This window comes from Conger conger, chromosome 1, assembly GCF_963514075.1.
Source record: "Conger conger chromosome 1, fConCon1.1, whole genome shotgun sequence".
Classification (NCBI taxonomy): Eukaryota; Metazoa; Chordata; class Actinopteri; order Anguilliformes; family Congridae; genus Conger; species Conger conger.
The window spans coordinates 89,701,351-89,718,811 of NC_083760.1; the positions used below are offsets into that span (position 1 = coordinate 89,701,351).

The 17,461-nt window shown below is 49.0% G+C and overlaps 1 protein-coding gene across 2 annotated transcripts in view; it reads left to right on the plus strand.

The window, feature by feature from the left end:
- The window catches only part of stac (SH3 and cysteine rich domain), a 54,842-nt gene that overhangs the window by 22,288 nt on the left and 15,093 nt on the right, over nucleotides 1-17,461 (plus strand). For both annotated transcript variants that reach the window (XM_061256037.1, XM_061256041.1), the window contains exons 3-7: nucleotides 4,727-4,827; nucleotides 9,009-9,090; nucleotides 9,340-9,455; nucleotides 11,162-11,243; nucleotides 13,283-13,353. In XM_061256037.1, the coding sequence (XP_061112021.1) occupies nucleotides 4,727-4,827; nucleotides 9,009-9,090; nucleotides 9,340-9,455; nucleotides 11,162-11,243; nucleotides 13,283-13,353 (452 nt within the window). The remainder of the gene's footprint in view (nucleotides 1-4,726; nucleotides 4,828-9,008; nucleotides 9,091-9,339; nucleotides 9,456-11,161; nucleotides 11,244-13,282; nucleotides 13,354-17,461) is intronic.

A 17,461-nucleotide genomic window follows, 5' to 3' on the forward strand; every position in this document is an offset into this window, starting at 1 on the left:
CTGTCTGGACGTAAAACCCCCGTCCTACCCCTGCCCCCTGGGAAACGCTGAACCTGACACTGCCTGTTTCATCCTGACCGGAGAATATGTCCGAGCGATGATAAAAAAAAAAAAAGGAAAAATGATGGGAACATTCTGAGCCTGGGAATGATCCGTGTGTTCGGTTTGAATCATAGAATGGAATTTATGAGCGAGTGTGTGTGCCTGCGCGTTTGTGTGTGCGTGTAGTGTGTGTGTGTGTGTGTGTAATGTGTGTGTCTGTACTGTATGTGTATGAACTTTTGGACGAGACACACACACACATGCGCATGTTCACGGTGAGGCAGGGTGGCTGTGCATTATCACAGTTTGTAGGAAATTCGTTTTTTTTGGAAACTGGTCCATGGAGGAAAATGTTATCAATTGTAAAGTGAATGCACGTATACACACATACACACACGCACACACACACATACACACCCAGACACGCACACGAAAGTCCAGCCCCGGCATGTATCGATTGACAAATCAATTGAGTGCTGGATGGGAGGCACTTTTATTGGACAAAAACAACGGGTATGTACCCTCCACCAACAGCACCATGGTGACCTCATCACAAGAGCCACGCCCCACAGGACCCTGTGGGTGGGGCTACAGAACAATGCGGTTAGACCAAGCGGCCAAAATGCAAAGTCAATCCTTTTTTTCCCCGCAAAGAAATTTTTTCCATTTTGAAAATTTTTCTTCTTCATCTAATTCCTCCCCATGTGCCAATTTTCTTCAAGTTATTGTGTGTTGAGGACAATACGGACACACATTGTGTTGTGGATGAATCAGGGACAGGTTACATCTCTCTCTCTCTCACACGCTTAGTGGAGGGGCCACATCGGCTTCCCTACTGCACAGTCTCTGCCTCCAAACTGTACAAAATGGCGGCGCCGGTAAACTTGACTTCCCGGGTTTTCAAAACCCTTTTCAAGAGCCCAAGGACAGTCGGTGGGTGACGTGGCAGGGACTCGGTCCATATTGGTCTGCAGTCTGTGGATCAGACAGGCCTTCCCAGCCCTCAGGAACAGCCTGAAGACATCTGTACTGCTGCACAGTCTCTTCTAATGCAATCCCATCACATGCTTCAGCCATATCTTATAACCCTCTTTTATTATCTGTGTAATATCTCAGGGCTAAGACAGATGGGCTACGTTATTAAATAAGCAAGAATAACAAGTGTTTTTTTTTACACAGGTTCCCAGTTCTTCCCTGCTGTAAAATCCAACTATGCCAGCTTGAAAATTGAGCTGGTTAAGCTGGTCCTAAACTGGTTAAGAACATTCTAATCACATATTTGTGACCTCACTGGTCAAGGCACTTATATATATCTTATATCCCTTTTGCACTTACTGTGACACACTGATATGTTAAGACAACTAATACCGACTAATGCTATGCTAAAGTTTGATGTTCTGATGACGACAATCGGATCATAATTCTTTGTTATTAATTCTGGTCCTGGAGAGCCGCAGGGTGTGGCTGGCTGTTGTTTTCGCCTTAATATCGGCAACCCAGGAAACCAGGTGAGGTGAGTTAAATGTGTAATCAACTGCTTTCATCGATCAGTTAAGTGTGGGTTAACGACGACAGCCAGCACACCCTGCGGTCCTCGCTCTCCAGGACCAGGAGCGAGGACCACTGCCGTGTAGCGTAGCCTGAGGTGGGTCTGCAATTGGTCACTCTTCCGTTCCAAGGACGTTATGGTCGTGATATCCCTGGATATCTCCGGCGTCCGTCTGCTCACCTCATTAGCGTTTGGCCCGCAGTGAGGAAGCTGTAATTACTGTTTATTATTCATCATCTCCTCCGACCCCCCCCCCCCCCCCTCCCCCACCCCCTGCTTATTCTCAGTGTTATATCTTCCACACACAGTTAGGCCCGTTTAATGCCCAATTAACCTGAACTTGCTGTGGCCTGCTGGTCTGTTTGTTTCGGGTTTTTTTTGTTGTTTTTGGAACTCGTATGAATGGGGCACAGAGAAGGTCATGCTGGAATTATTTTATTGAAATAAAAGTTGAGGGGCCGTGGTGGCGCAGCAGGCTAAGACGCAGCGGACTTGTGGTTGCTGTTCGTTGTAGTTGCACATCGAGGACCGGGGTTCGATTCCCGGTGGTTCGATTCCCGGTGGTTCGATTCCCGGTGGTTCGATTCCCGGTGGTTCGATTCCCGGTGGTTCGATTCCCGGTGGTTCGATTCCCCATGTTGCCAAAAGCCAAGTTTGGCCGGCTCTCGTGGAGCGGCATAATTGGCTCGCTGCTGGACGGAGAGGGTCGGACTGCAAGAAATTAGGTGCTAGGAACAACTACCGGCTGGCTAGATCCTTTCTGCTTGGAGTTTGCATGTTCTCCCCCATGTTCACGTTGGTTTACTCCCACACTCAAAGACCAGGTTAGGTGTGCTCCTGCCATTGCCCTTACTGAGGTCAGAAGTGTCCCCTTAGTCTGGGAGTGATGTCATTACTGTGGGATCGCAGAGGTCAGAAGTGTCCCCGTAGTCTGGGAGTGATGTCATTACTGTGGGTTAGCTCAGGTCAGAAGTGTCCCCTTAGTCTGGGAGTGATGTCATTACTGTGGGTTAGCTGAGGTCAGAAGTGTCCCCGTAGTCTGGGAGTGATGTCATTACTGTGGGTTAGCTCAGGTCAGAAGTGTCCCCTTAGTTTGGGAGTGATGTGATTACTGAGGGTTCACTGAGGTCAATCAGGGACCTGTAGGTGAAGATGCTGTCGTGTGGAGACAAGCTATTCACTGCCCACAATAGCTGTCCGTGCAGCTCTGTGTGTGTGTGTGTGTGTGTGTGTGTGTGTGTGTGTGTGTGTGTGTGTGAGTTGTCTTACAGTAACCATCTTAACCCATCTTTTGGGGGGTTTTTTCTTCAAAATTCAGTGTTCTAGAACTCCAGTGCTTTCAGTCACCAGCAGTGACTGTGACATCAGCGTCAGAATGTTCAGTGAAGAACATTCTAATGACGTATGTATGATAAAATAGACAGTTTGCACTGTATGATTGATTATGTATGCTTATATACATTACATATTGTAACTGTACATATGTTTATGCATGTGGGTGTGATTTTGACTGTTGTGTATTTAAATGGACAGACATATTTGATTTGCCAGCTGTGTCTAAAAACACACTGTTAAAGGTGATCTGCTGGTTGTGATGAAATTGGCTGGAACAGGGGATTATGGGTAACTGTTCTGGTTGTCGTTGACAGGCACAGGGGATTATGGGTAACTGTTCTGGTTGTCGTTGACAGGCACAGGGGATTATGGGTAACTGTGTTCTGGTTTTCGTTGACAGGCACAGGGGATTATGGGTAACTGTTCTGGTTTTCGTTGACAGGCACAGGGGATTATGGGTAACTGTTCTGGTTGTCGTTGACAGGCACAGGGGATGATGGGTAACTGTGTTCTGGTTTTCGTTGACAGGCACAGGGGATTATGGGTAACTGTGTTCTGGTTTTCGTTGACAGGCACAGGGGATTATGGGTAACTGTTCTGGTTGTTGTTGACAGGCACAGGGGATTATGGGTAACTGTGTTCTGGTTGTCGTTGACAGGCACAGGGGATTATGGGTAACTGTGTTCTGGTTGTCGTTGACAGGCACAGGGGATTATGGGTAACTGTGTTCTGGTTGTCATTGACAGGCACAGGGGATTATGGGTAACTGTTCTGGTTGTCATTGTCAGGCACAGGGGATTATGGGTAACTGTGTTCTGGTTGTCGTTGACAGGCACAGGGGATTATGGGTAACTGTGTTCTGGTTGTTGTTGACAGGCACAGGGGATTATGGGTAACTGTGTTCTGGTTGTCATTGACAGGCACAGGGGATTATGGGTAACTGTGTTCTGGTTGTCATTGACAGGCACAGGGGATTATGGGTAACTGTGTTCTGGTTGTCATTGACAGGCACAGGGGATTATGGGTAACTGTGTTCTGGTTGTCATTGACAGGCACAGGGGATTATGGGTAACTGTGTTCTGGTTTTCGTTGACAGGCACAGGGGATTATGGGTAACTGTGTTCTGGTTGTCATTGACAGGCACAGGGGATTATGGGTAACTGTGTTCTGGTTGTCATTGACAGGCACAGGGGATTATGGGTAACTGTGTTCCGGTTTTCATTGACAGGCACAGGGGATTATGGGTAACTGTGTTCCGGTTTTCATTGACAGGCACAGGGGATTATGGGTAACTGTGTTCTGGTTGTCGTTGACAGGCACAGGGGATTATGGGTAACTGTGTTCTGGTTGTCGTTGACAGGAACAGGGGATTATGGGTAACTGTGTTCTGGTTGTCGTTGACAGGAACAGGGGATTATGGGTAACTGTGTTCTGGTTGTCGTTGACAGGCACAGGGGATTATGGGTAACTGTGTTCTGGTTGTCGTTGACAGGAACAGGGGATTATGGGTAACTGTGTTCTGGTTGTCATTGACAGGCACAGGGGATTATGGGTAACTATGTTCTGGTTGTCATTGTCAGGCACAGGGGATTATGGGTAACTGTGTTCTGGTTTTCGTTGACAGGCACAGGGGATGATGGGTAACTGTGTTCTGGTTGTCATTGACAGGCACAGGGGATTATGGGTAACTGTGTTCTGGTTGTCGTTGACAGGCACAGGGGATGATGGGTAACTGTGTTCTGGTTGTCGTTGACAGGCACAGGGGATTATGGGTAACTGTGTTCTGGTTGTCCTTGACAGGCACCACCGCCAAACATGGCCTCCGCTGCAAAGCCTGTAAAATGAGCATCCATCACAAGTGTGCCAACGGCGTGGGCCAGCAGAGATGCATGGGGAAACTGGTGAGAGCTTCATCATCATCATCATCATCATCATCATCATCATCAACATCATCACCATGATCATCATTAACATCATCTTCTTCATTAACATCACTATCATTATATTATCACTTTCATAACCATTGTCATCACCTGCGTCGTCATCATCATCATCATCAACACCATCAACATCACCTTGATCATCATTGACATCATCATCATCATCAACATCACCATGATCATCACGATCATCATTAACATAATCTTCATCATTCACATCATTATTATATCATCATTATTATATCATTATATTATCACTTTCATAACCATCGTCATCACCCGCGTCATCATCATCATCATCATCATGAACTTCACTCTCATTATCACCATCATCATCACCATAACTTGCATCCCCGTTAAAGACCACTGTAAGAGACGGGTCTCGTCACGTAAAAGGACAGAGCTGCACATTCTCTCCTCTCGACGAGCGGTCCTCTGAAGCGAAACATTTCACACTTCCCTCGTTCGCCCCGGAGCTGCGGGATGAGTCTCCCGGCGACGGGCGAAGGCGTCGTCTCACACCGCGGTGACAGGTGTCCCGGGAGCCAGCCTGCCTGACGGCATGGCGATCCGCGGCGATCTCATTGGTCCGCTCCGCCGTTCGGACGGCGAATCGGACGACAGCCGCGCGCCGGCGTGTCGACGGCAGACACCGGGCAGACGGATCGCGTAACGACGCGACAGATGTAGCCGTGACAACTGTCGTCCTGTTAGCGTCTGTGCTGGTCGTGCGGTCGCACCGGTGGTCCTGCGAGAAAGGACACAACCTGCGGTACGGGCAGCTGTCGGCCACGTTTGCCGATCTGAGAACATTACACGTGTTTCTCTCGGTACTCGACAGGGAAGTACATCCAGTCTGAGTTTGAGTTTGGATTTGGTAAGCTTCAGAATTTTTTTTTTTTTTTTCACAGACCTCTTTCTAAGCCTTCCCCTCTCTCCTTGACGTTTTTTCGTGGCTATTAGCGGTTAATTCAGGAGTTCTGCAACACATTACGTTACATTACATTAATGGCATTTGGAAGACGCTCTTATCCAGAGCGACGTACAGTTGATTAGACTAAGCAGGAGACAATCCTCCCCCGGGAGCCCAACAGCTGTGGGGATGTTATTGTGGCTACACCGGCGATCAAACTACCGACCTGTATGTACCTTAGCCACTACTCAACACGATTCATCACACCATATTCTCCACTCTCTCTCTCTCTCTCTCTCTCTCTCTCTCTCTCTCTCTCTCTCTCTCTCTCTCACTCCGTGGTGGGAGAGGGGGGGGGGAGTTGGGGCGCGGCGGAGAGCGATAGAGAGGCAGCGGTCGTCACGGAACGTTCCGAAACGTTGCATTGCGTTCCTTTCACGCTCTGGCCGAGCAGCGGTCAGGACCACTCCGGGTGTGAGTCTGGGGGGGGAGGGGGGGTGTAGGTCAGGCCTCAGTCGGGGGGGAGGGTGTAGGTCAGGCCTCAGTCGGGGGGGGGTGTAGGTCAGGCCTCAGTCGGGGGGGGGTGTAGGTCAGGCCTCAGTCGGGGGGGTGGGTGTAGGTCAGGCCTCAGTCGGGGGGGGGAGGGTGTAGGTCAGGCCTCAGTCGGGGGAGGGGGGGGGGTGTAGGTCTGGCCTCAGTCGGGGGGGGAGGGTGTAGGTCAGGCCTCAGTCGGGGGGGGAGGGGGGGTGTAGGTCAGGCCTCAGTCAGGGGGGGAGGGTGTAGGTCAGGCCTCAGGGGGAAGGCATAGAGCACTGTCCTCATGCTCAGTGTTGGCTGTTTGAATCTGGCTGTGCGAGCTTTATCAAGTGTCTTTCCCCCTCTCTCACTCTCTCACTCTCTCACTCTCTCACTCCATTCCGCCCGTCTCTCTACACCACACTTGGGTCCAGTTAAGCTGAAAAGGCCGAAAAATATTGTTAAACAAAAAATAAATCAGTCCACTATGACTGGGGCAGGTGGGGGGGGGGGGCTCGCTCAACCCCCCCATCCTGTGCGTCCTCTATTGAACCCCAGGATTTGGCGAAAAGTTCTGGGATAGCTCCGTACCTCTGCAGGGCTCCACCTGGACTGTGGAATCATATTCTCAACTACAGTCAGAAACAGGGGAGAGAAACAAAGAGCATGAAAGAAAGATGGAGAGAAGGAGGGAAGAGAGACAGAAAGAAAGGGAGAGAGAGAGAGAGAGAGAGAGAGAGAGAAAGGAATAAATGTATAGATTTTCCAGCAGATCCAGGATTGTGACCTGATCCGAGATCATCTTCCAGGAAGATGGAAAATTGGGGTGAAGGGTCAAGTGTAAAAGCAGAATATTCCCATTAGGAAGGCGGATTCTATTTTCAGAGCTTCCATTTGAGATGGAAAAAAACCCCCCAAAAAAACAGCACTATTTCTGTCGCTTGGCCGGTCGTGACGGAAGAGAAAATGATTCCGTGCTCCGTATGACTGCATGAACTTGGATGTTTTTAATGCCGATAGGATGTGCCGACACTCCAGCTCTGGAGATATTAATATTAATGTAAACATTAGTGAACGTGGCACGGCGCTTTCAGTAATAATCGCTGAGCCGAATCGTTTGATTTGAGGCGGAAATACAAGCGTGTTATTAAGGAGAATGACGTCTCCGAGGTCAAAGGTCAGATCTGATGAACGACATTGTTCATCCAGCATTTGTCATCTCTGAGAGAAAATAAAGGAATAACCACGCTTTATCTGGAAATCACACTTATTTAAATAATTAACACCGTACAGTAAAATGATGAAATAATTTAAACGGCCGTCGGGACAGCAGCGTTGTGATGAATACATCTGTTACGTAACTGTGTGCATAACCACAGCTACATGAATGTAATTAATGGGGTTCATGAACAACAAGGAGGTGTTTTTCTCCTGTGTGTTTGTGAAGGCCGTGTGTCCTATTAGTGATTCATGAAAGGACTCTTTAAAGATGCAGATAAAGAGCCCTTCACCAGGCTAACAGAAGATTAAAAAGCACAACAGAACGAACACCCTACTCGCTGAAACAATCCGCTCTAAATTTAGCGTTTCTTTTCAAATCACAGTAACAGCGTGCTCTAAAATTAGATGTTTCTTTTTTATCACAGAAACAATGTGGTCTAACATTGGATGTTCTTATGTCTCATGTCTTCCTGTTTTCCACAAAGCAGGATTACTGTGTTTACCAGGTAACTGCACAAGGTAAAAGGGGGGGGGGGGGGGTTGTTTTGAGGGTAAATACTGAAATGCCATGGATGAATCGGCACGGATGGTGCAGTGGGTAGCACTGCCGCCTCACAGCAAGGAGGTCCTGGGTTCGAATCCCCGTCGGCCGGGGCCTCTCTGTGCGGAGTTTGCATGTTCTCCCCGTGTCTGCGTGGGTTTCCTCTGGGTACTCCGGTTTCCTCCCACAGTCCAAAGACATGCAGGTTATGCTGATTGGAGCGATTATTCGATTATTCCCGTGTGTAACGTTAGTCGCCACCTTTCTTGATTGTCATGTGACAGCAGATTAAAGATGGCGGCCCCCAGCGCGCTGCAGCCGTGCGTGACACACACACAAAACCAGGTCACTGCCTGGCTCTGGCTCTCAGGGTCTGCTCCATGCTGCTGTATTGACTGGCAGTGCTGATACATCTCTCTCTCTCTCCCTCCTCTCTCCCCCATCTCTCCCCCTCTCTCTCCCTCTGTCTCTTCCTCTATCTCCCCTTCCTCCCTCTCTCTCCCTCCTCTCTCCCCCTTTCTCTCTCTCCCTCCTCTCTCCCCCATCTCTCCCTCTCTCCCCCATCTCTCCCTCTCTCTCTCCCTCTATCTCCCCCTCCTCCCTCTCTCTCCCTCCTCTCTCCCCCTTTCTCTCTCTTTCCCTCCTCTCTCCCCATCTCTCCCTCCCTCTCCCTCTCTCCCTCTATCTCTCCCTCCTCCCTCCTCTCTCCCAATCTCTCTCTATTTCCCTCCTCTCTCCCCCTATCTCTCCCCTCCTCCCTCTCTCTCTCTCCCTCCATCTCTCCCCCTATCTCTCCCCCTCCTCCCTCTCTCTCCCTCCTCTCTCTCTTTCTCTCCCTCTCTCTCTCCCTATTCCCTCCTCTCTCTCCCCCTCTCTCTCCCTCTGTCTCCCCCCTCTCCCGCCCTATCTGTGTCTCCCTCTCTCTCTCTCTCTCTCTCTCTCTCTCTCCAGCCTAAAGGATTCAGGAGGTATTATAGCTCCCCCTTGCTGATCCAGGAGCAGTTTGGCTGCATCAAGGAAGTCATGCCGATTGGTGGGTTTAACATTAATGAAGTCACGCCGATTGGTGGGTTTTGTATTAAGGAAGTCATGCTGATTGGTGGGATTTGTATTAAGGAAGTCATGCCGATTGGTGGGTTTAACATTAAGGAAGTCATGCCGATTGGTGGGTTTTGCAGTAAGCAAGTCGTGCCGATCCATTGAGGAAGTCTGATTGGTGGACTTTCGGCAGGTAGGCGGGTTTAATGTACAGCTCTTCGGCCTCTCTCTCTGTCCACCCCAGCTTGCGGGAGCAAAGTCGACCCTGTGTACGAGGCCTTGCGTTTCGGGACGTCCCTGGCGCAGAAGACCAAGAGGACCAGCACGGGCAGTGGGTCCGAGTCACCGCTCAGAAACTCCGTAAGTGGGACCCGGTATATGCGGCTCTTATATACCATTACAAAAAAATAAACAAACTGGGATGGCATCTTGAAATAACGACCAGCACGCTTGAGGTTGAGTGGTTTGTGCTGCTGTGGGGTCTCACCCCAAATGTGAGTCTCAGTCAGTGCAGTGAGAGAAATGGTGGGGGAGGGGGAGGGGAGGGGTGCTTTAGCCTATCAGAGGTGAGAGGTGATGCACTTGAAAGCTAGAACCCTGAAACACACCCCGTCACGCAACCAATGAATATGCCTCTCACAGACCAATGGATACGCCTCTCACAGACCAATGAATACGCCTCTCACAGACCAATGAATACGCCTCCCACAGACCAATGAATACGCCTCTCACAGACCAATGAATACGCCTCCCACAGACCAATGAATACGCCTCTCACAGACCAATGAATACGCCTCTCACAGACCAATGAGGAAATCCCAAACCTCGGCCTGCCTCCTGTTTCCACCACCCTGACCTGACCACGCGGCTAGAGAACGGACTGGTGGACGGATTAGAAAATGGATGGATGGATGGATTAGAAAATGGATGGATGGATGGATTAGAAAATAAACTTGAGGGTGTCTCGGTGGCGCAGCCTGTAGAGCACTGACCGCATGCTCATTGCGAGCCGCGACGTCAACGGTTCGAATCCGACCGTCTCACAATTTGTCGCATGTCTTTCCCTGTCTCTCGCCCCCATTCTTCCTGTCTCTATATACTGTCCAATAAAGCTGAGAAAGGCCTAAAAAATATCTTTAAAAAAGAAAATGAACTTGAGCAGAACAGGCTGACTCTGGTTTAGAGATGGTCTGAGCTCGATATCTCCCTGGCTACGGCAATATTGCTAATGATGGCAGTCTGGCGGTGGAGGCGGGTGAACCGGCCGCTATTATTAAAAACACTGCAGCTGTCTTCTCCAGCTCTTAGTCCCTGCTAGAAACGAGGTCTAGTTGAGCTCCCATATTGTCTACAATGCATTACAGCTATTTTATAATAATAATAATAACAATACCTTTATTTTATATCGCGCTTTTCATGGAACGCAAAGACACTTCACACAGTAAAAATCCGTTAATTAAGCAAAGAATAAAAGATAAGGAGCAAGGATTAAAAAGCAAAAAACAAAGAGAGGTCATATGTTAAAAGCTAGCTTGATAAGGTGAGGTTTTGAGTGCTTTTTTGAATGTGGGATGTGAGGTGGAAACTTGAATGTTTTTGGGGAGAGATTTCCAGAGAGAAGGGGGCGGTGATGGAAAAAGCTTAGTCACTCTAGGTCTGATTTAGCTGATATTCTTAGCCAAAGTGACTTACAGTTGATTAGACCAAGGAGGGGCCAATCCCCGCTGGAGCAGTGTGGGGTTAAGGGCCTTGGTCAACGGCTTGAACCGCCAACCTTCTGGGTCCCAGTCAAGCACCTTCATCACTAGGCTACAGGCTGCCCAACTTAAACTGGCCTCTTCCAAAGAACCGAAAAAAAAAAAAACTCCACCGTCCATTAAACCATCATACACGTGATACAATACACAAACATAAACACTGGATATAGGGCTGGGTGGTCAGCTGTCTGAAACTGACCACCTTGTATGTGCCTGCCCTGATTTCAGGACATAATCGCTCATGCAGTTGCAGCGTTCTACCATCACTGGCAAACGGAGCAGCTGATTGGCCCATTGCTCTCTTTTCAGACCAGTGATTTGGCAGAAGTTCCTGAGGAGGGCGTGGCCCATTGTAGCCGGGAGGAGCTGACTAGGAAACACAGTGACAGCGGTGAGTACAACATTCTCACATCAACGGACGGACAATCAATGCCTCTCATTCACACACACTCACGTACTCTCTCTCACATACACACACTCACACACACACACACACTCTCACATACACACTCACACACACTCACATACACACACTCACACACAGACTCACACACACACCCTCATACATACTCACACACACTCATACTCACGTACTCTCTCTCTCACACACACACACATGCACACATACACACACACACACACACTCACACACACGCACACACACACACACACACACTCACACACACACACACACACTCACACGCACACTCACACTCACACACACACACACACACATTCACATGCACACTCACGCTCACACACACACACGCACACACACACACACACTCACACACACACACACACACACTCACTCACACGCACACACACTCACATAAGCAGAGAAAGGCTGGAATGCTTGGGCGCTTTAGCCTAGAAGAGCAGGAATTTAACCAGCAACTAACTATCCGATTGTCAGACAATCGTTCTACCTCCAGAACTAATGTCACACCCAGTCACTGAATTAATTCATTAATTAATTAATCAGTCAGTCAACCTTTATGTTCTTTTGCAGCTTTTACAAAACAGGTTGTCATAGCAGTGCTTCATAATAGCAGTTTTTTCCTCCTACTTTTCGGAAATGTTAATATTCACGAGTCTCACAGGCTAACCTGCAGACGCGCTTCTGAGCGGCAAGGTGGTTAGCCTGGTGCCGAGCCAAATATCTCATATAAAATCACGTCATATCAAATCACATCACGCAGACCCTCACAGGACAGGCCACATCATTTATTTATTGATACGCGTTCTTAGCACAGGGGCTCAGTTCCCTGCCACAGCTCGTGTGCAGGGTGAGAGCTGTCCTGAGAGGTTTTTGAGGGTAGCACGTTAGCGTCAGATCCCCTTCAGGCTGTTCCTCTGCGGTGCTTCAGCGTAAGAGGCCAGACTGGAGGGAGTGAGGGTGAGGAGACGGGAGTATCGCAGGGAACGTGAACCGTGTTCAAGTGTTTACCGCGGCTAATCCTAGCGCTGTCACAGACCACTCGATGGCTGGCCTCTTGGACTCTAGATCTCCGCCTCGTTACGGCGGTAAATGAATTGCCTCTTAGGACAAGTACAAGTTCATTCATTATCCTAACCCGCTTATCCTGAACAGGGTCACAGGGGGGCTGGAGCCTATCCCAGCATACATTGGGCGAAAGGCAGGAATACACCCTGGACAGACTGGTCCATCGCAGGGCACACACACCATTCACTGTTTGTTGTTTCAAAGATATTTTTGATGACTATAAAGAAAACGTAATTTAAGGAAAAGTACAGGAACGATTATTTGTGGAAAAATAATATTGACTTTATTGATAATATACTCTGATGTTGTTGGGTCCCACCCCTGATCCTGGAGTGCCCAAGTGCATGCTGGGTAATATTGTAGCCAGTCTCTTTATTAATTAAGGTTGATGAAAATTGTTAAAAAAAGTGTTAAAATCCTTCATTTTGTTCAGAATCAGATTTTAACACGATTCCGGCTGTGGCTCATTATTTGCTTTGTCCGCAAATGGTTTGTCAGCTGTCCGTCTGTCAGCTAATCAGCCCGAAATTCAACTTCTCTCAAAAACAAATCACATTAGACGGAATGAAAGCATTAGTCGTCTCTGTGACTTGATTATTCATTAAAATGACTTGAATGAATTGGAAATATTCTTCCATTGTGTGAATGTCTGTTTCCGAATGTTTGCTTCCGGAAGTCCGTCATTGTGCCTCGTTCGACATTTAATGTGTCTGACTAAAAAATAAATACATTTTTATTCATTCTTCAAGAATTTAAACTATGGTTGGAGGACCAAGTTCATGATCCACTGTCCTAAGGCTTCCCATGGTGCACTGCAGAGGGTGTGGTAACTACCCCTCCGTGGTTGTTGTTTGTAACCAAACTTGAATCTTGAAAAAAAAAACCACTTGGCTCCATTTAACAACGTATTTGTTTGGTTCTAGTCTTCATGCCTCTGGAAAACGGAACCGAGCATTTTCCCAACACGCGAGACCAGAAGCCTGAAGATTCCCCGGTAAGCCGTAAACCCCAATTCCATTTAACCCCCTTTTTAGGCTATACTCCTTTTCCATTAGCCCCTTTTTGGGGTTTTTTAAGGTGACCTTTGGACTGCGCTGTCCACATAACATGCTTTATTATGCTGTCGTATTTCAGGAACATGTTAAAAAGAGGGCAGCTACTAGAATGCCAACAGGAGAGAAGGGAACAATAAAAAAAAGAAAAGTTCTCTCAGGATTCCGCATTGCTTCATGAGGTCACAAATGAAGTTTTATGAGGTCACACCAAAACCTCTGTGAGGTCATAAATAACAGTTCCCTGTGGCTGTCTCCACAGAGAACCTTGACATATTCTTGTCAATTTATGAAGCCCTTGAGGTTTTATGACATGTGCCAATGTTGTGTATTGCAGCAGTAAAAAAATGTGCACTCTCAGCCTTTGGGGGGAAAAAATGTATGAGAAATCATAACAATAACAGAAAGAGCAGAGAACTGCAGTCTTGCCACAGTTGCCCAGCTCAGTTTGACCAACCCCCCCCCCCCTCCCCTGCACCCCAGACAGAACTAATTCTGTTGCTATATCAGTTTTAATAAACTTTAGCCTGCTCTCTGTAATAACACATTCCTGAGCTGATGCTGTTCCTAACTCACTCACTCATTTCTTGCAGTTGGTTTGTTTGCTCTTCAGTGGAAACTTGGTGTGTCAGAGACAGGAGAATTTGGGGGTGTGTGGAGGGCGGGGGGGGCTGTGGTACATTTGTCCTGTGAGTGAATGCCACAGCCCCTCCCCCGCGGGTCCATAGATGTGGGGTGGTGGGACTCTCCAGGGTTACTCAGATTTTGGCACCTGGCCAGACTGCACCCACATCAAATTTCCCATGAGTCAGGAGTGACTTCAGCCTCCTGAACAAACTGTACCCCAGCTCTCTACAGAGACCCCCCCCTCCCCCGTTACCCTGTTCATACAGACCCCCTACAGACCCCCGTATGCCTGGATTTTCAATCGAAGCTTGTTCTCTAGCTTGTTCGTTCTCTTGTGTCATCACCACATCGACCAGTGACCCAGATGGGCCATTGTGATGTCACAGGGAAAGGATACATGAAAAGTCACAGAACATACAAACCAGTATTACAGCTTAATTCAGTTCACAATGTCACTGGGATGTTTTGTCAGCTTTGATAACGTTGCCACTACAGAGACACTACAAACATTCTGCGTCAGCTGATATCGCAGTTAACTCACCCAGCTAAGTCTTCTGCTCCTGGACTCTTTTGAAATTGAAAGCGCATGGGCTTAAGGCCATTTCAGTTTAAGTCCATACAGGTGCAATTACTAAATTGAAAATGAAAATCTTGACGAGTTGACTGAAATGGCACGGGATGGAATCTCTCGCTTTGTGAACACGGCAGCGTTTCGTGTTGTGAAAACAGGGAGAGACAGAGAGAGACGGAGAGACGGGCGCCCGTCCCAGACGCGTGTCATCTCTCCGAGTGAAATACGCTGCATGTTTTATCTCCCGTCTCACAGCGCAGGAAGTGGTGCGACGCTCCCATTGTCTGCCGAACGCAGCGCTTTAACGGCGGCATTTCTGCTGGAGCTTGCATCACCGTCGCCGCGGCAACCCGGGCGAAACTCCCGAGTGTCCGTTTCACGCTTATCTGTCGGGGGGGGGGGGGGCTGCTTGGTCTTTGCTCCATAAAACAAACAGCCCTGCCCCCTCCCTCCCCCTGCCCTACCTGGATAAGGCAGAGCACCAAGGACTTTATTTTTAAACACAACACATTGTGTTTGCCTTCCTTTGTGAAGGACAATTAATGTCCTCTCCCCTTTCCTGATGTATTAGTGTTATAGATATGTTTAAACCCCAACCCCCCCCCCCCCCCCCCCCCCCAAACACACACACACTCCCAGTCACACACACACACACACACACACACCTCTCCATTATGCCTTGCCTGAGCTTGCTGGAACACACTTCGCAGTTTGTTGTTGGCTGTTGGTGAATTTAATGTTACATCACATAGACACAATTTACCCATAATTCCTGCAGTCCTGCTGCGGAAACAGAAGTGTCCAGGTTTTGTGCCAAATTTGTACCAGTTACATCTTTTTAACATTACACTCTTCACTTTCACAGTGTGAATCACACACAACTCGTATTCTTTTCTACAATAAATACAATACACATCATACGACCTGAAATAAATAAAATGTAGGTGGCCTGTAGCCTAGTGGTTAAGACTGGGTCGGTGGTTCGATCCCCGGTGTGGCCACAATGAGATCCACACAGCCATTGGGCCCTTGAGCAAGGCCCTTAACCCTGCATTGCTCCAGGGGAGGATTGTCTCTTGCTTAGTCTAATCAACTGTAAGTTGCTCTGGATAAGAGCGTCTGCCAAATGCCATTAATGTAAATGTTTTTATCCGAAGGGACTTACAGTTGACTAAGACTAAGCAGGGGACAATCCCCCTGGAGCAAAGTGGGCTACAGGCAGGTTAGCCACGAGGCTACGGGCGGTTTTGGTCCTCTGTTTGGCCCCAGTTTGGCGGCTGCATTTGTGGCAGCCGTGGGATATCGGCCCAAACGGGAGATTCAGCGTGTTTCAGGACGACATCGGCTCAGGAGGTAAGAGCGGTCGTCTGGCGGGTCGGAAGATTGCCGTTTCGATCCCAGAGCGAGACACTCCCGGCGAGCTGGTGCCTTGTGTGGCAGCCTATCACCATTGAGGGGCATCAGTTGCATAGTGGTTTAGGTAAAGGACTGGGACACGCAAGGTGGGTGGTTCTAATCCCGGTGTAGCCACAATAAAATCCCCACAGCCGTTGGGGCCCTTGAGCAAGGCCCTTAACCCTGCATTGCTCCAGGGGAGGATTGTCTCCTGCTTAGTCTAATCAACTGTACGTCGCTCTGGACAAGAGCGCCTGCCAAATGCCATTAGTGTAATGTAACGTAATGTGACAATGGCTGCAGTCCGTTTACCATCCACCGTCGTCGTGAGTGTTGGTCTTCTCCGCCATTCAGAGTCATACTGCTGCTGAGCTGAGGCGTGTTTTTTTGCGTCCGCGTTGCTGCCAGCGAAACCCCGCGGCTGCTCTGAGTGGAACGACGGCTCGCCCCCCTGGGGAGTTAGAGGAACGCGGTCCTGCTGTCGCTCCCTCGCACGCTGAAATCAAGAGTGTTCCTGTGAAAAAAAAGTTTTTGGTTTTTTTTTTTCACGCGCACCTTTAACTTCGCACTCGGTTTGGCGGAGCTCACACCTTCCCGTGGCGGGAGACTTATGTGGGCTACAGTTGCCGCGGCAACGGAAGTCGTTAGCGGACGCTGTCAGAGCATGCTCGGAACGGGTCGCCCGGGAGCGAGGCCCGCCGGTGTCCAGGTGTGCTCCTCTCAGGTGCTCCTCTGTCAGGTCAGGTGTGCTCCTGTCAGGTGTGCCACTGTCAGGTGTTCCCCGGGTCAGGTGTGCTCCTGTCAGGTGTTCCTCTGTCAGGTCAAGTGTGCCCCTGTCAGGTGTTCCTCTGTCAGGTGTTCCCCGGGTCAGGTGTGCTCCTCTCAGGTGTGCCCCTGTCAGGTGTTCCCCGGGTCAGGTGTGCCCCTGTCAGGTGTTCCCCGGGTCAGGTGTGCTCCTCTCAGGTGTGCCCCTGTCAGGTGTTCCCCGGGTCAGGTGTGCCCCTGTCAGGTGTTCCCCGGGTCAGGTGTGCCCCTGTAAGGTCAGGTGTGCCCCTATGTTGCCCCTGTGTTGCAGTACAGTGCAGTACAGTAGGCTGTCTGGGATTGCCTGGAGAAGCAGGTGAGACGGCCCAAGTCTGCAGAAGAACTGTGGCGAGATTTTCTCACTAAAGTCTGTGGAACAATGGTCACCTGACAGGAGCACACCTGACCTGACAGGTTTTAAAGGTGAAGGTGGTCCCAGCAAATATTGATTTGATTTAGTTTTTAACTGTTATTGTACATTTAACTGCTCTTTATAGTACATTTTTCACTTTTAAAACGGTGGATTGCATTATATTTGAAAGCATCTTTGCTTTATGCAGTGTTTTTACATGGGCCTGGGATTTTGACACAGTACCGTCTGTCACCTCTAACCTGTTTCTCTCACGATTAAAGCACAGCCGCTGCGTCAGTAC